The 17,795-nt window shown below is 53.2% G+C and overlaps 8 protein-coding genes across 8 annotated transcripts; 3 read left to right on the forward strand and 5 right to left on the reverse strand.

The window, feature by feature from the left end:
• Positions 1–383: 383 nt before the first annotated feature.
• Positions 384–2,483, reverse strand: NCS57_00300000 (uncharacterized protein; the record flags this gene model as incomplete). Its single annotated transcript, XM_053053017.1, has 1 exon — positions 384–2,483. One exon carries the CDS (start codon positions 2,481–2,483, stop codon positions 384–386), a length of 2,100 nt encoding a protein of 699 aa, XP_052918263.1.
• Positions 2,484–4,133: 1,650 nt separating this feature from the next.
• Positions 4,134–4,337, forward strand: NCS57_00300100 (uncharacterized protein; the record flags this gene model as incomplete). Its single annotated transcript, XM_053053018.1, has 1 exon — positions 4,134–4,337. The coding sequence occupies one exon, from the start codon at positions 4,134–4,136 to the stop codon at positions 4,335–4,337; it is 204 nt and encodes a 67-aa protein (XP_052918264.1).
• Positions 4,338–4,917: 580 nt separating this feature from the next.
• Positions 4,918–6,840, reverse strand: NCS57_00300200 (Alpha-1,2-Mannosidase; the record flags this gene model as incomplete). The annotated part of the gene is made up of 3 exons (XM_053053019.1): positions 4,918–6,278; positions 6,335–6,516; positions 6,566–6,840. 3 exons carry the CDS (start codon positions 6,838–6,840, stop codon positions 4,918–4,920), a joined length of 1,818 nt encoding a protein of 605 aa, XP_052918265.1.
• Positions 6,841–7,739: 899 nt separating this feature from the next.
• NCS57_00300300 (uncharacterized protein) lies at positions 7,740–8,937 on the reverse strand (the record flags this gene model as incomplete). The annotated part of the gene is made up of 2 exons (XM_053053020.1): positions 7,740–8,538; positions 8,594–8,937. The coding sequence occupies 2 exons, from the start codon at positions 8,935–8,937 to the stop codon at positions 7,740–7,742; spliced, it is 1,143 nt and encodes a 380-aa protein (XP_052918266.1).
• Positions 8,938–9,889: 952 nt separating this feature from the next.
• Positions 9,890–11,089, reverse strand: NCS57_00300400 (uncharacterized protein; the record flags this gene model as incomplete). Its single annotated transcript, XM_053053021.1, has 1 exon — positions 9,890–11,089. The coding sequence occupies one exon, from the start codon at positions 11,087–11,089 to the stop codon at positions 9,890–9,892; it is 1,200 nt and encodes a 399-aa protein (XP_052918267.1).
• Positions 11,090–13,579: 2,490 nt separating this feature from the next.
• NCS57_00300500 (L-galactonate dehydratase) lies at positions 13,580–14,983 on the forward strand (the record flags this gene model as incomplete). The annotated part of the gene is made up of 2 exons (XM_053053022.1): positions 13,580–13,735; positions 13,787–14,983. 2 exons carry the CDS (start codon positions 13,580–13,582, stop codon positions 14,981–14,983), a joined length of 1,353 nt encoding a protein of 450 aa, XP_052918268.1.
• Positions 14,984–15,104: 121 nt separating this feature from the next.
• Positions 15,105–15,989, reverse strand: NCS57_00300600 (uncharacterized protein; the record flags this gene model as incomplete). The annotated part of the gene is made up of 1 exon (XM_053053023.1): positions 15,105–15,989. The coding sequence occupies one exon, from the start codon at positions 15,987–15,989 to the stop codon at positions 15,105–15,107; it is 885 nt and encodes a 294-aa protein (XP_052918269.1).
• A 460-nt stretch (positions 15,990–16,449) lies between these two features.
• NCS57_00300700 (GPI mannosyltransferase 2) lies at positions 16,450–17,762 on the forward strand (the record flags this gene model as incomplete). Its single annotated transcript, XM_053053024.1, has 2 exons — positions 16,450–17,327; positions 17,378–17,762. 2 exons carry the CDS (start codon positions 16,450–16,452, stop codon positions 17,760–17,762), a joined length of 1,263 nt encoding a protein of 420 aa, XP_052918270.1.
• Positions 17,763–17,795: the final 33 nt, after the last annotated feature.

Genomic DNA, 17,795 nt, shown 5'->3' on the forward strand with positions numbered 1-17,795 from the left:
GGGCCAATCCTTCCGCATCTCTCTGCCGAGACTAGGGATGCCCGTTGCCCCTCGTGTTCTCTGGCCGGCGGCTTTACTGCCAGTGGAGGCCTTGACAGTACCGGTACCTCATGTCTTGGGGGACTTTGCACGATTGATTCCTAACCGCATCAATGCAAGGTAAGTTTTGATTCAAAATACTTGACTATTACAACTTGCACCCTGTTGGTGTAATGAAAGGTACATGTCGAGTTGCAGGTGCTATTCTAACTATTGACTGATGTACTTGGTGCGAAAATGACAAACCCCAACGCCTATGATGCTCTACCACATGGGTGGCCATTTTTGTTCTCGTTTATGTCTCGTACAGTTGCGTTTCCGCGATATGCTGGTCGTTAGGTTGTTCATGAGGTTTGGTCTGGGGTGTCATAACCAGAATCAGAGGTGCCCTTGGGTCTCTTGGCTGCAGCATCCTCCTTGTCATCCTTCTTAGCCTCCTCCTTGGTCTCCTCTGTGGTCTCATTCTTGGTCTCTTCCTTGGTCTCTTCCTTGGCCTCGCTCTTGGGCTCTTCCTTGGGCTCACCCTTGGGCTTCTCAGCCTCTGGCTTCTTCTCTTCATCCTTTTCGGCCTTGTCATCCTTGTCCTTCTTGGCTTCGTCCTTCTTGGTCTCGTTCTCCTTCTCAGACTCGGAATCAGAATCAGAATCGGAAGAATCAGAACCAGAGCTCTCGCCGTTGCTGCGACGCTTGGCCTTGGCCTTCTTCTTGCGAGCCTTGCGACGCTCTTCCTTGCGGACCCTCTTGGCCTCGGCCTTGCGGGCCTTCTCTTCCTCCTTGCGCTTCTTCTCGGCATCATCAATCTCCTTCTGCTTCTTCTCCTTGCGGGTCTCGACTATCCACTCATCCACAGCCGCGATGGCAGCCTCGGGATCCCGCTTGTGCTTGAGGAGTAAGCCCTGGATCTCAGCGGGACTGAACTCATGCTCGGGAAGCGCGGCAGCAAACTTTTCGGCGAGGGCCTCAATTCTCTCCGTGAGTTCAAGACGTTCCTTCTCTTCCAAGGCAGCCTTCTTTTGAGCGGCTTCGGGATCGAGTTCATCAGACTTGGACTGAGGAGAGTTCTCTCCTTCGTAAGGGGCATAGATGGCGCGGAAGATGGAAGAAATCATGCCAGAGTCGGCGAGGCCAAACTTGACAATCATGTCGACACGGCCAGGACGAATAAGAGCCTTGTCCAACTTCTCGAGGTGGTTGGTGGTCATGATGAGGACGCGGCCCTCCTGAGAGGCCACACCATCGAGGATGTTGAGTAGACCAGAGAGGGAGAGTCTACCAGGGAGGAGAGGGACAGCGGCGCCCTTTCCAGGGACAACCGGAGCGGCAGGGGCTGCAACAGTTTCCTGTGTAGCGCCCTCCTTGCCCTCTTCGCGAGTGTGGGTAAGACCGGCGGTATCGATATCCTCGAGCAGGACAACGCATCGTCGAGGAAGTTCGGCGAAAAGAGAGGCCAGGTTCTCCTCATTTGCCATGGCGGAACTCAGGCTGACCATGTAGATGCGCATTCGGAAAAAGCCAGCGAGGGCGAGACTGAGAGAACTCTTTCCAGTACCAGGGGGACCATAAAGGAGATAGCCACGACGGTAGGGGATACCACGGTTCGAGTACCAACGGCGAGTGCTTGGGTTAAGGTAGTCGGTAACGTCGTCAAGGAGGTCCTTCTTTACCTTCTCGTTGAGGATGACGGTGGAAACGGGACGACTGGCACGGGTCATGCAGCGCTGCCAGGTAGGATCACCGCCGTTGCTGCCAGAGGCACCGCGGTAGATCAAAGTCTTGCTCTCATCCTTCTTCAGGTACTGCGCACGGGCATCGATGAGGAGCTCCTTGAGGATGCGGGGGTTGCGGCCGAAGCAAGAGATGGAGATTTCCTCACGCTCGCTCACGACAAGGAAGCCAGACTGTTCGCGGTTCTCGTGGCGCTCGAACAGCAGAAGGTGACCTTGATACCAGAAGAAGTGGGTGCCAAATGATGGAGTGTACTGGAGAGGCTTCTTGCGGGGGGCAGAGCCGTGAGAACCGTCACCGTCCCCATCCTCATACTGGTCCTCATCCTCGTCCCAGCGCCAGAGGAACCAACTTCGAGAGTTAATATTGGTGTTGACGATGAAGCGGCGAGAGCTTCGGGCGAATTTCTGGCTTGCAACCCAGGACATGATGATGTTGTAGATCTCGTCGTCAGTGCGAATGCGCACGACAGACATGAGATACTTTTCAATCATGCCCCAGGCATAGTCGCTGATGTAGGTCCAGGCGAAGGTGATTCCAGAGATGACGAGGAGGAGGGGAATGTAGATGTTGAGGTCGATGCCAAGGTATGTCTGGATGGCAGAAGAAAAGACACTAAAGCCGGGGATGAGAAAGTCGAGAAGAGCGAAAGGGACTTGAGGCTTGAAAGCTACGTCAGGGACTCCCAGGCCGGGACCCGAGGCGTTGATGTTATCCATGATGAACGAAGCTGACGCAAAACGCAGCGAGAGTGGTGATATCACGGTGTGTTGTTTTGTCGAAGATATCCGCCACTGGAGGGAGTGGGTTGCCCAGGATAGTCTACGGCAGAGACTAGAGGACTAGATGGGGAAAGAACCAAGACTGCAGAAGCAGATGTCGTGATGTGAGGAGAAGAGAGAGAGAAAAGTGCAAGTCGAAGCAAGCGAGGAATTTATACCTCTTGTCCACGTAGGCGATGTAGGTACATGATCGCATCTAATGCATATAAGACGATGCGGCCTGCAGTCCGCCCGCCAGAATGGATACACCCAGGCCCGGAGGAGGCATCCGTCTCCAGCCTTACAAGGCGGGGAGGAGACAGGGAGGGATGCATCTTACGAGGGGGAGGCTCTGATTGGGCACAAGGGTAAGACGGCGACCTGAGTCACAGCCCGTATCTCGAGACCCAGACCTCTTTTGGGTCTTATTGCGTCCCGCGAAACTAGGCATCCACGGCCTTGGGGATTGAAAATGTACAATGGGCCAAGTCTAGGCAGCGCTTACGGGGTCGTGGTGAGCGCAGAATGGGCCTTTACTGGTCAATGGCACATATGCATCAATTGCCTGAAAGATGGGGGCTTTCTCTCTGTGCGTGTTCAATAAAGTCTCCGTAGTGGATGCAATGGATGTCTGCGTTGGACAAGGAGAGCGCACATGATGACCGCATCTAGCCGATCACGCGACAATGAAGCCTAGGACAAGAAAAAAAAAAAACATGGTTCCAAAGTCCCCTTTGATGATTGCCTTGGCTTGCCAATGAATCCAGGGTATCAAGCAGTATGGAGCAGAAAAAAAATATGCGTCGTGGTGTTCCCGCAGCGGGGAACCAAAGCCACAATCAAAGCCTCCCGCCTCGCCGCAGAGTCACAGCGGAGATGCCGTTCCCCCCGCTAAACCACCCGGGAGTGGCTGTGCCATCTGCTCGAATGAGGTCATCACGGCATGTGTCGTTCAAAGGGCCTCCAGTGAGTTTGTTTGGCCAATTGCGAATAGTTTGTGGTTAGGCAAACTCCAAGGCTTTTCATGTTTGTGCATGTTGACGCCATGCTATTGAACAATGGATCCATTATCGCTTGCTGGTGCTTTTCTCGTTGTCGTCATAGGTGGTCTAGAACATCTCTGCTGAGACGAAATTAAGAAATCAGGGTACCTTCTTAACCAACCCTTCAGGAGTAATAAGGCGATATCATCATGTTGCAGACAAGGCCGGTTAGCAAATCACGTTGTTCGCAGCCACTGCCGTGCTGGATACTGTAGTCTCGACAGAACCTTGTTTCATATTGGTTGCCTCTTACAAGACGAAAAACACTGCATCATCTTCCAAGTGAATGTCTACAGTTTAACGGACCTTGGATCAAGCAAGTGGCAAATGTCAACTCGGAGCAAAGCTACCTGGCAGCTCCAGCCACACTTGGGTTAGGTGACGTACCCTCACTCGCCACAGAACCTCGGCTTTGCCACATTGAGGTATAAGAGGAGAAGTCCTCACAACGGCGCTTGAACAGCAACTCTACTTTCCATCAACAAAGCGCCCTTTTTTAATCGAATTCTATCTCGAAAACCAGTCAAAACACGCCAAACACCACAAAACCAGTTACTCAATAATCATGGGTCTCCCCACCTTCTCCGAGTCCACAACCAAGGACCAGACCCCGCAGCAAGAGACTCAGACCGAGCAGGTCGCTACCGGCGCGGGAGCCAACACGGGCGCTGGCGTGACAAGGCCCAAGACTGAAGAGGAGAAGGAAGCTGATCGCCTTTACGAGGAGGCTATGGAGGAGGAATATGCTAAGCGTGAGGGTGGTTCTTAGATGGGATGAGTTTGTGTCATGAACTTGATGATGGGACGACATATATGTTAGTAAGAAACTCTACTCGATAATTAAACAAAAATTTGGTGGTTACGTTATCTAAATGAATTAATGTCAATGTGATTGAAGAACACAGAAGACTACCTGTCATTCAAACTGGATGGCCCCATTTGCCGTCAGTATTGCAAAGGTAACATAGTTGCTGGGGGATCTAAGTGTTTCCACTTGTTTTATTTGCTACAACGTTGCTTAGTTCTTTGTCCATGTGAGACGAGCCTTGTCCTCTTCAATAAGGTGCTGGATAGCTAGGCTATCTAAGCCGCAGACGATTTCACTACAAATATGGGATGAACCAAACATAAATTGGCGAAACGATTTGGTGGATTCTCTTCCACGCCCGTCATAGATAGTTATCATGTGTTACTAGTTCTGTCTATGTCCCCAAACAACGGCCTTGGCCTACTCTTTAGACACCTTTTACATAAAGAGAACAACTTTGAACTCTGGATGTCTAAACTAAAACAATAAAACATTAAAACTGCACCCAAAACCACAAAAAATCCTATCAAAAAGGTGTCACTCAACCCTCATGCTCCGTGCCTTGATAGCCACCTGTAACCTTGAGATCAACCTCATCCCAGTCCGGCAACCACGGATGCCTCCTGTGCCCAAAGGCGTCCAGGCTCCTCCACAGGGGCTTCTGGATCAGATGGCCGCCGTGCGAAAAGACAAACGCCCCGTCGCCGTCCCACTGCAGCTGCCAGGGCCCGTTGGGCGCGAACGTGAGGTACAGGTACTTGAGCGTCCGCGACATCCACTCGCCCTCCATCTTGTTGATCCACTGGTCCTTATCCTGGACTGGGGCACCTTGTAGGTCGTATCCGTCTTTCACTGTTACGTCGTTTATGCCTACGAAGCCGTTTGAGACGTGGCATGTTGAGTTGATGTTCACAAACATGTCCCATGCGCGGTCTTGCCACTTGATATCCCCCGTCATGCGGTACGCGTAGTACATGGTCTCAAAGAGGTCTGAATCGAGAGTGTAGGAGCGTTGCGTCGGCCAGAAACCCGTTTCGTTGGCGAATGCCTCAAAGTGAACCGGCGGGAGGGGGTTGCGCCTCGTGCCGGCTGTGAGCTCGGCGTCGATCCATTTGAACGCGCGAGGGGGAAGACCTGAGGGCATGCTGCTGGCCACAGTCCAGCACGTCTCGGCGATTCTGAGGCCAAAGTCGATGTAGCGCTGCCTCCTGAGGGTGGCACCGCCGAGGATGAACATGGCGCCGGCAGAGCAGCTTGCTATCGTTCCTGTCAGCTTGATCGGAGGAAGAGTGTTATCGGGGAGTTTCGTACTCAACTCTGCCCTGGGTATATGCTGTGCATCCTGGAAGCCAGCCAAAAAGGTCAAATTCCGATGGTTCATGGGATGTGAAGTGAGATGCTTCATAATATCCTCGACCGACTCGACCCACAGCTCCGCCGTCCGGTTATACCGCCTCGAGTCCATGTTGCGCAGCTTTATCATACCGTGGTAAAAGGGGGCCGTGTTCTTCGTGTAACCTCCTTGTTTGCTGAAGAACCCACCCTGCTTGGTGTTGACCATGTCCGGGAACAAGCCCGGGATAGTCTTGTCGTGTAGGATGGGCTGCCCGATGAGTGCCTTGAAGCCGTTGACAAAGTTCTTCCAGAGCTTCTTGAGACCGGATCGGTGGTGGATGCCATCCAGCTCTACGCCCATACCGCCAGCTGCTCCCAGGGTCGTCTCTAGACGCCCTGACCTCTGTACCATGGGCGTCAAGAGGACACCCCCGGCAGGGATTCTTGTGTCCGAGCCAAATGCGACCTTTAAAACATCTGTTAGGATGACTGCCTGGTCCAAGAGGGCGTTCAGGCTAGACTTTGTTGAGGCATGTTTTCGATAGGGGCCGTTTAGGAGGTCGTAAGCTATGCCAACATGTAAGCGGACATCGTATTAGGAAGCAAAGTTGCGGTGGACGAACCCGAGACCATTGAGCCAATAAGTCGAATAGTCGCCTCGTAGACGTTGACTTCCTCGGCAACCAGCTTGGTGACGGTAAAAGTTGCACTGCCGATGAACCACATGATGCGATCCATGATGGTCTTTTCGCCCATGATGATGGCTGTGGTTAGCGACTCGATAGCCGTACTACCAAATCCACTCCTATCAAGCAGTATTAGCTTTTATCAGCATTATGGGTCGCGCTACTCACAAATCATTCTCAAATGTACCACTCAACGGGTTCAAGGTATCCTTTGGAAAGGCGTAGGTGTAGTAACCGCGCCATGAGTGTCGGAAGGCCTCGGCGATGGCATCAGTTTTCTCGGAGTCGTCTCTGTACTGAGGCTCCTCCAAGATCTTTAGCGGCGGCTGGTAAGTCAAATCATAATTATAATTCTCCCCCTCGTAGTTAGGGGGTTTGGGAATGAGGGCGTAGGCGCAGTCCGCGAGGCCCAGAATGGCGGGGAGCACTCGAAAGAGGAGCATATTGAACACTTCGATGGTGGGTGGATGGGAGGCAACGAAGGGGAGAGAAGACCAAAGGTGCACGAGGAGGAGCCCAAGACGGATGGTAAGGACAGATTTTATGTCAAGGCTGCAAATGCACAAAGTGTGTTTGATCGTGGTCACCCTTCTCTTACACCTGCTGGTTGCCATATGGTTTGAGTTGAGAAGTCTCTGGAAATCGGCCCTTCCCATGGGTCGGCCATTGATGGGAATACCTTCATTGACTTGCGCTTTACATGGAATCCTATCGACGGAGAGAATAATCATTAAATGAAGATATGAGCTAAATGTTCTTCTGAATTTATATATGATTAGTTAATTTCATCTCCCTCAGCCCTTGAAACGATCATATACCTATCACCTATTCTGGCCAAGTTGTTCACTGTTTTCACACAAGTGACACTTCCTCCCTCCAACTGTGCATTATTTGGAGTTTCGGGGCGAGTTCTGTCTTGTCAGGAACGGCCAGTTGTGTACCACCCATTACGTACAGAGCCTAGATGGCCTCGCTTTGCAACAAGTATTGTGCAAGTACCCGCGTGAATGATGGTAGACTTTCGGTTCAACAATGTGGTCACTTGACAGGGCTCAACCCTCCAAGACCTTGACCAGCAAGGTTTTGGCACGGTCATCTGTGTGTACAATGACCGTTGAGACATACGTCCCCTCTGTAGTCTCCATGGCTTTGAAAAGACCATTATTCGGGGGGCATTGTTTTGGAAATTCCATGCCCATGACAGCAGGCTGGAATAGGATATGCCCATAATCAGGCCCTGCTGCATCAGGCAAAAATGAGCAGCCCAGCAAGTGGTGGATGGAAATTCCGTTAAGACCACTGTCACGCCCAAGTTTTAAAACGGACGAAAGGAGCTGCGTCATCAGCCGCTCTCCCGTAGCCTTGCCAATGCAGCGGCAACACCCCCATCAAGCTGGTCTTCCTTATCTGCTTGGCTCGTCCGCTTAGCCTCATCCGCCTGGGCTGTCTTCTTAGACGCCTCAATGGCAGCTGCAAGCATCGCCTCCTCCTCATCCTCATCGTCTGTATTATCCATAAACTGAAACTGTTTTACTGCTGGCTCTGCCAAAGTCGGCGTGTCCTTTGCTGTTGACGGTCCGGCCGAAGACATTTCTCGAAGAGGCACACGTGAAAGCGGAACGGCCTGATCTAGCTTGGAGGAGCGCTGTGTAGCTTTCGCACCCCTTTTAGCTGCCTTCTTGACTCTGAAGGGATCTCCGACTGCTGATGTCCACCTCTTGACCTTAATACCGCCCCAGCCGTTGAGCATGCCGAGCTGCTCGGCATCCGCGTTGACAGCGTTCTTCAGACTACCAAAGTTGCTCACGAGGGCGACCGCATCAGATTTGTTCAGACTCCTCGGGACGGTGACAAACTCGACAAGCTTTTCGCCATAGCTCGAGGGTTGCTGACCACGGATGGCGCCAAAGGAGGCGTTCTCGTAGCTCTTGTATAATTCGAGGTAGCGTGCGGCCTCGGCGGCGGACCAGCATAGAATAAGGGTGACGTTGTTGACGAGAGATGTCTTGGAGAGCTCCTTTAGCGATGCTTCGTGGTTTGGAATGTCGACCATGGTGAGGAGGACGCGGAGGTTGTATTTGCCCTGGAGGTTGCGGATTCGGGTGTAGATGTACTCGGGATGGAGGCGATGGTATTTAAGACTGTCGCGCAATGGCCTGTTAGCATGATCCCACTCGCAAACGATCAAAGACTCACCTCAGAAATAGAGCACAAGTGCCCAGCCCCAAGACAAAGTCGGCCGGGATATCGCTGTACTCCCACGGCATCGATCGAACGCTGGTCAAGACGGGATTCCCCCTTTGGCGCGGAGACACGAGGATGGTCGAGCCGGACTGCTTCTGCGGTAGAGCCTGCGGTGTAGGCTGGACGACCTTTCCAGCACCTGAAGCAGACGGAGGCGCCTTGTCGAGGCGCTGCGGCGTAGGCTGCTGGATCTTGCTCGGCGTGGGCTGCTGGATGGGCCTGCGCGGGATGGGGGTTGGATCTGCGGCGGCCATGGCGGCCAGAAGCTCCTCGTCTGCTCCATAGTCGTCATCCATGGCTATCGATCCTCTACAGTTTTTGCGACAAGGCTGGTGAGCTGGTGGTGCCTTGCATTCGCGCTTGAGGTGCCTTGTTGACTCTACGAAATTCACGGAGTTGAAGGGTCGAGGTTGAGCTAGAGTGGGGCGTCCAGGATGACCATTAAACAATGGACAAGGCAATGGATGTGTTACAAGATATTCAACCTAAACTACTCTAGATAATATTCATAAATCATATCTGACCATCATCATAATCTGTGGAAATCTTGAAATCTACACAAGAAGCAGTATTGGCTCTCAACTCGACTTCAACACGCGCAACCAACTGTTCGCCAACAACACCTCTACGTCATGGCAAAACGAGACATGGGTCAACAAACAAGGGGACCATGATAAGATCAAGGCGAAGAAAAAACATCAGATCTAGACCCGCCCCAAGGCTTTCAAGCATCAAAGCGCGGCCCAAACCATGCAGGGTCACATTCATCTGCAGTTAAAGCCCTCATCTACATGGAACGACAATCGTTCTTTTTTTTGACATCGGATGCAGCCGATCTCTTTGAGACTGGATGATCACGATAGCCCTATTTTTATCCCTCATTCTTGTGTGTCTCATCGTCCGATAAATCGAAGGATGTGGCAGTGCCCAGCGTCCTCTCTTCTCCACCGTAACGGCACCACTGATCTCGAGGACAGGACGATACGATCGGCAGATGCGTGTAAATGTCAAATATCAAATTGCTCGAGAAAGAAATTCCCTCTAGGTATCTAAACTAGGTATCCAGTATCCAATCCGATCCGATCCCATATGCAGCCGTTTCCGTCCAGACCGCTTCATGTTCCCCCGCCAGTTCCCAACCCATTGACCACACCCAAAACACAGAAACGCCAACCCCGTCTTTCCAAAATACGCCAAGCACGTTAATCCATCAAGGCACCGCATCACATGAGCCCAATGTCTCAAGACCTAATCCACCTCCTCCTCTAGCCCTGCATACTCTTGCGGGTTCGGCAGTGTCCCGCCCGTCAGTGAGGAATGGATCGAGTACAGAGCAGCCAACCAACAGTCAAACATGGCCCCGACCTTCTCGCACCGTCCGTTTGGTGATTCGATTCTCGTGACCTGATCTCGTAGCCTCTCGTACGCTTCGATCATGACCCAGACCTGCAGCGCTGCCGTGTCGCGGCCATTGTGCTGCGGCCGACCTGCGACAACGGAGGAGAGCTCTCTGGTGAGCAGATCGAGAGCGATCTGCAGGCTGACATTCTCCTGGAATGAGTGACCCGAGGGGGTTGCTGATCGGTACTGGGGAGTCTGGTCGGGAGAAGGCGGGGGAGAGAACGAGTAAGGCTTGAAGTAAATAGTATCCCCCTCAAATGCCGCCAGGTTGGTGTCTCGAGTGGCGGCAGATGGAGTCCGTAGTTTCGACTGGCGAAGGGGGGCTATCGGAGCAGGCGAGTTGGTGCGTGAAGATGATGGGCTTAATCTCCACGGATCGCTGCGAGGTACTTGAAGAGTATCGTGCGGCATTAGACCGGGCTCTTCAAAGTGATGGTCGAATGAGTGGTTGTCGAAGGAAGAGTGGCCGAATGAATGCTCGGAGTAGCCGTCCCTCGATTCAAGGAGCTCCCGATACTGATCAGCGATGAGGTCGACACTGGTTGTCTTTTCCGGCACATCCAATCCCTTCCGTGCCAGGGCATGTTGCTCCAGCTGTCCAATCTTGAAGACGGGCGTCTTGGCTTGTCGTCGCATGGTGGATGTAGTTGAGGCTGATGATGCTGGCGAAGAAATCGACGAATTATCAAGCGAGGGCCGCCTCTCTGGGTCCTGGATTGTGAGGTGCGAAAATTCGGGGATTTGGCGCTGAGAGGAAGCCCGCGATACTCTCGGCTCTCTGAAGAATCCCCGCGGCTCGGGCGGCATTTCCGGCTCTGAGAACCATGGGTCAACCACGGTCTCGGGGCGAAGGTAGTGATTCCACTTGGCATCGCTCAGGTCGGGAGCGCCGTTCGAAACACGGCGATGCGTTGGCGAGTACAAGGAACCGTCGAGGCTGTGGCCGGACTCTGTAGAGCCACGCTTCGACTTGAGTCTGGGATCCGATTTTTGAAGCTTGCGCCTCGGGGGCTTCAAGCTCTGGCTCCTGGTGAGAGTGTTCTCCATGGTTGTTGTGTGTAATTCTAAAATTCGCTGACAGTTCGGTTTCAGCTATATCGCATTGGGTGTGAGGCGAGGTGATAGCAATGGATCGTGGTTGAGGAGGTCCTTGGTGGGTAAGAGTTGTTGTGTGTTGGTTGTGGCCGAGTAGATGAATCGACGTTGATCAAGTTGACGAGACACTCGGGTATTGCAGCCATGAGAATCAAACAGGAACTGAGGACCAAGGAGTTTATGACGGGAGGGAAAAAGCAAGGTGCAGCAAAAACAAGAACGGGTCGCTTGCGACTGTTATGTATCCATGCCGTACAGTGCAGGACAGACAAGCCAGGGCACCACAGCGTCCCGCAGGGCAGGGCCGAGTGTTGAGTACTCGGTAATTGCAGAGCCCTTACCGCTTCCATCCTCCATCGATGGGCCCGTCACCCGAGAAGCGGGCACCAGCTGGATAGTGGCTTTGGCCTGCAGGTAGAGGCGCGTCGGTGCCGTGGGAAGCCCAATCGACGCAACCACGAGGAGGACGAAATACCCACGTCATGGGTCAAGGGCTACGAGAGCCCCAGTGGTTTCCCACCATCTTGGTGGCTGGAGAAGCGTTGACGGACAGGGATGCGTCGCCAAGTTGCAACTTTCAAGACCTAGCAAGACCGGGGTGCCCAAGTGCGCTCTGCCCGATCGAGCACTAGATCGGCGGTGCTGAACTTGATGTTGGTCTGTTGAGAAAATCAAGAATCAATCAAGAATCGGCGGGTAACGCGACGCTCAAGTCCGGGTAAGAGTCAGAGTCTGAGCATCACGAAAGGTAGTGAGGGGTGGTCCTTGTTCCAGAATTTGATGAAAAGGCACAGAATGACACCCTGCCTTGGCGGTGAGGACTAGTCCATCAGTCCGAGGCCGATGCACTCTAGCCCGTCCACACTAAAGATTGTTTAGTTTCCTGACTTGATCCCTCCTCGGCCTGGCCAGGCTCTTTTTTTTTGTGCGCGTCGCGTGGGTTGGGTTGGTGGACGTGTCTGTAGGTCGGGTTGGGTTGGCTGATGTCATGTGCAACAGCGGGACCTGGGAGGACCCTTGAGATGAACAGTTAAAAAGCAAGCAAGCAGCCCACCAAACGTCACCCACCCTCAGCCGACGTGTCCGCGAGGCGAGGGAAGGGATCCATTCCTTTCCTTCCATCGTCTCGTCTCTTTCTCTTTCGAGATTTGACGCGTCGGTGTTGGCCGGCCTCTGGTGTGGTGGTCAGGTCTTTTGTGTGGTCTCTGATGAGGAGGCGTCCATGTCGAGGTTGAGTTGGAGGGTTAGATGTCAGGTCCCGATCAAAGCTTTCATCGGCACGTGCATTCTTCGACGTCTTGATTTCTTCAACGCTTTATTGTCAATAAATAAACAACTGTTACAGCAACAAAATCATGAAAAAGCAATGTTTGGAGTCATCAATTCCCTGCTGAGAAACCTTGGCCATGTTACTGGTCGACGGACGAAAGCCACTGGCTGATACCTCGGCTCAAGAAAGACGCAGCTACAGTGCTGGTTAACTGTGCGGCACTCTAATTCAACACTGTTCTGCCCCTCCTCAGGGCCAGATGAAATGAGGGGCAACTCCTCCCAATTCTTGGTGGGGTTACAGTACCATGCATCAAATGCGCAAGACGGCAACAGACGGGTTCTCGACGCAACCACATTCTTCAAACTCAGCCTTGCCTTTGGTCCAATCACTTTTCCGAACCTGGGCTCTCTGGATATCCGATTGCGGATCTAACTCCTCCCGCGGGGGGAACGTGATGCTACCAAATGGGGACAGCATCTATGCGCGGGGGCGGCGGGACAGCTGCGGGGGTTTGAGGCATTGCGCCGTCATCTCAGATACTTGCACCGTCGGGTCATTGCGCCTAATTGGCGCAGTTCTCAGTCATTTTCCAAGTTCCTTCCGTTACAACACTAACATCATCCCCCAAAGCCACCCCCAACCCCGGCATCTCAGTGCCGCTCTCCAAGCCTCACCAGCCAACCCTGAGGTCCTTTGCCTCTCCGAACAGCGAGAGCTTGCCGGTAACCGCCCCATCTCTACTCATGACAGACTGATCTTAGCAGCTCATCCCATGGGGGTTCAATGGGCGGAAACTGATTTATCCATCAATCAGAGGCCAGAAAACACTCCGTCATGGCATCTAGATGCTGCCCTTCTCCACATGTAGACGATGCGCCGTCTCATGAGCTCTGGGGATGAAGACGGAGGGGAGGGTATAAAGCATGACGCGCCCAGCTTTGGGGTCTACCTGGCTCAATTGAACATATTATCGTCTCTCAGCTCTCATCTCGACCTTTCTATCGTGATACTTGGTCCAATATCTTGCTGCTGCAGCTCTCTGACCACAGCTCAACCCCTCCCCCGCGTTCGGAGCTCACCCCACCTTAGCTCATGCTTCGTCACTGAGCTTCACCTCGACCTCTTTACCTTCGTAACAAATACAACTACGACTCGAGAGAATAGCAATCATGGCTGAGATCACCATTACCGGCTGGAAGACCCGCGATGTTCGGTTTCCCACGTCCCTCGACGGAACTGGCTCAGATGCCATGAACGCCGCTGGCAACTACTCATCCGCCTACTGCATTCTCGAGACCGACTCACAATACACCGGTCATGGAATGGTCAGTAACTGATGGACTCTCAGCCATACTTGGCATAGCTGACTCTCCCAGACCTTCACCATCGGCCGCGGAAACGACATTGTCTGCGCAGCCATCAACCACGTCGCCGAGCGCCTCAAGGGCAAGACCCTCTCCTCCCTCGTGTCAAACTGGGGCAAGACATGGCGCTACCTCGTCAACGACAGCCAGCTTCGATGGATCGGTCCTGAGAAGGGTGTCATCCACCTCGCCCTCGGCGCCGTCGTCAACGCCGTCTGGGATCTGTGGGCCAAGACCCTCAACAAGCCCGTCTGGCGCATCGTGGCCGACATGAGCCCCGAGGAGTTTGTCAGCTGCATCGACTTCCGTTACATAACCGATGCTATCACCCCTGAGGAGGCCGTGGCGATGCTCAAGGAGCAGGAGGCCACCAAGCCTCAGCGTCTGGAGGAGGCGCTCAACAGCAGAGCTGTGCCTGCCTACACGACCAGTGCTGGCTGGCTGGGTTACGGCGAGGACAAGATGAAGTCTCTTCTCCAGGAGACTCTCAACGCGGGATACCGTCACTTCAAGGTCAAGGTCGGTGGTGACATTGAGCGAGACCGCAAGCGTCTGGGCATTGCTCGTGAGGTCATTGGTTATGACAAGGGCAACGTGCTCATGACCGACGCCAACCAGGTGTGGTCTGTCCCCGAGGCTATCGACTACATGAAGCAGCTCGCCGACTTCAAGCCGTGGTTCATCGAGGAGCCTACTTCTCCTGATGATGTCCTCGGCCACAAGGCTGTGCGGGAGGCACTCAAGCCTTACGGCATTGGTGTCGCCACAGGAGAGATGTGCCAGAACCGTGTCATCTTCAAACAGCTTCTCCAGACTGGTGCCATTGACGTGTGCCAGATCGACGCCTGCCGCATGGGTGGTGTCAACGAGGTGTTGGCCGTGCTTCTCATGGCCAAGAAGTTCGGAGTGCCCATCGTGCCTCACTCTGGCGGTGTCGGTCTTCCCGAGTACACTCAGCACCTGAGCACCATCGACTACGTCGTCGTCTCTGGCAAGCTGTCTGTGCTCGAGTACGTGGACCACCTTCACGAGCACTTCCTCCATCCTTCGGTGATCAAGGACGGATACTACACCACCCCCACGGAACCGGGTTACAGTGTCGAGATGAAGCCCGAGAGCATGGATCGGTATCTCTACCCTGGTGAGAAGGGTGTGAGTTGGTGGACTTCTGAGGAAGCTAGGGTTATCCTCGATGGTGAGAAGATTTAAGTGTGGTTGAAAAATGCGGGATGCCGCTTGTGATTTAGAATACTCCATAGGAGAAAATGACATGATGTTATGAGTTATTAAAGATTCCTGCTTTTTAATTGCCCTGAAAGTATGCGCACATTTACAGTCCCAAGTGCTTATCGAGAAACTGGACTATATCCTGCAACATGTCTGAGTTGTACCAATGAGCCAGACCTTGGTAGGTATTGAACTCGACAGGTACTCCCATTCGCTCCAGAAGCTCTACAGCTCGTCGACCATGCTGGCATTCCACGTCTTGATCCTTTTGACCATGGCCCATGAATACAGGGGTAGACAAGAAGGGGTAAGAATTTGCTGGTGGTGCAGGATCAAGTTCAGCTTCTTGTCGTAGCTCGTCAATGGCACGCTGTATCGGCGTCGTTTCTTCTTCCTCGGTGTCTCTTTCGAATAAATCATCTTCTGATCCCTCAGACTTGGTGTCCTCGTCCAATATGTCCATCATGGCATCAGCCAATGGCATAAAGCCGCTCATGACCACAACAGCACCCAACGGGGCTCCGTCCCAGAGCAACGAACTTACCAAGGTCATGGCGCCGCCCTGACTAAACCCCATTAACGCGACTTTTCGAGAGTCACCCCCCAGCTTCTCGATCTCATCTCTTAGCATCCCATGGATATGCTCCACGCTGGGACGCATCTCGCCGCGCGCCTCAGGCTCCCAATCGCCGGTGCCCTCGTACCACTGATGGATGAGAGACCGACGGTACTTTGTCGCTCGTGCGAGTGGCGCTGTAGGGAAGACGAGGCGGGCGTGGGGGAGGGAGTCTCGGAGGGTGGTTGAGGGTGCTGTCGAGATGGAGGAGAGGAGGGGACCGTGGAACTTTTGGGCGTTGAAGCCTCGGCCATGGAGGATAATGATTGTGAGGTTGTGGGATGAGACCGGTTGGAGGACTATTGGAAATGGGAATTGGCCTGGCTGAAGACGCGAGGGGTTGATTTGTGGTGTGTCGCCGCTCGATGACATGGCTGATCAAGGCGATATGGGCCAAAGTGAAGCCTCTAGTGATGCATTAGCATACATTTTCGATGTAATTTTGGAACAAGAGTAACTATTATATACTTTATCTTATCCTGTTAAGATTCTTGCTACGGTATGATGCCTGCTCGTGGAATTTGTATGTTGAAGCAATTCGTGATGAAAGTTTGTATGAGCCAGGTTGGATAATGAGAGGTCCAGCGCTTATAGGTCAGCACCACGAACCTACTATGAGAGGACTAATGCAGCAAAACCACGACATGTAACGATTGTTACACAAGAAAACACCAAATACGCACAAATAACTGTAATTGCAATTTATTACAAATTTCTACATGTACATCGACTTATTCATGGTTGACCAGTCACTGCCGAGACAAACCACCATCTCACCCGCGACGTGTCAAAAACCCCACGTAAACCCTCCAACCTCATCAACACGCTCAAAATGAACCTCCTCGACCATGCCACGCACCCGATTCTCACCCTAACAGCCGCCTTCACCGGCTGGAAGGCCCTCCTCCTCTCCATAGCCGTCGGCGCGTCCGTCGGCCCAGACTACGACACGTCGACGTCGCTGTTTTTCGAGGCTGTGCACAACGACACGCCTAGGCACGCCTCCCTCGCTGCGCGGCTGACGAGGTGGGATGCTTTGTATTTTATGCATGATGCACATGTTGGAAAGGTTTATGAGCAGGAGTGGGCTTTTGGTGTTGGGTTGCCGGTCGTTGTGCGTGGTGTGAGGCATCTTTTGGGCGTTGATGCCTTGGAGGCTACCATCGCCGTTGCCGTCTCTCACGTCTCGCATCTCGTCGCTGTGTTGGCGCTGTATCAACTCACCGTCATTCTCTTTGGGAACCGGAGGCTTGCGTTCTTGGCGGCTGCTGTGCACATCTTCTCCCCAGCGGGACTGTTCTTGTCAGCTCCGTACGCCGAGAGCACGTTTTCATGTCTTTCGTTTGTTGGAAACCTTCTCTTTGCCATTGGCTTCAAGAACGGTCCCGACTCTCTCCAGCGAAACGCCGCCGTTGTGGGAGCCGGCCTGGCGTACGGCATCGCGGCAACGTTTCGCAGCAACGGGCTCTTTGGCGGCATCCTGTTTGCCGTTGAGGCTATCAGGAACCTTTTGGCGCTCACCAACGGCTTCAGCATCTCAAAGGTTTTGAGATTAGTTGCGCCTGTGATTGGAGGTCTGCTCGTCGCGGTCGGGTTTGTTGCGCCGCAGGTGATTGCATGGATGAGATATTGCAACGTGCAAGGGGAGCTGCGACCTTGGTGTGTGCGTCTTATGCCGAGCATTTACACATTTGTTCAAGAAGAATACTGGTACGTTTCTCATACTCTTATTGTTGTTTAGCTTTCTAATTGTTGGGCAGGGACGTTGGCTTCCTCAAGTACTGGACTCCCAACCAGATTCCCCTTTTCCTCCTCGCAGCCCCGATGCTCACACTGCTCGTCAAGTCTGGCACCGAGTTAATGAGCGAGTCGAACCTAAATCTCAGAGCTACAGACTCGCAGGGCCGAGTTCTAGTTCGCACGCTGGCGGGCATGCAGACTCTCCTCGCGGTCCTAGCCATCACCAACTACCACGTCCAGATCATCAGCCGTCTATCTTCCGGCTACCCAGCATGGTACTGGTGGGTAGCCTCATGCCTGATGGACAAGAAGAGATCAAGTCTGGGCTACGGTGTCGTCGTCTTCATCACCATGTACGCAGCGATCCAGGGGGGTTTGTTTGCGTCGTTTCTGCCTCCTGCTTAGATGATGTGCATACAAACGAGAGCTCTACATATT

The sequence above is a fragment of the Fusarium keratoplasticum genome, chromosome 2 (assembly GCF_025433545.1).
Source record: "Fusarium keratoplasticum isolate Fu6.1 chromosome 2, whole genome shotgun sequence".
NCBI lineage: Eukaryota > Fungi > Ascomycota > Sordariomycetes > Hypocreales > Nectriaceae > Fusarium > Fusarium keratoplasticum.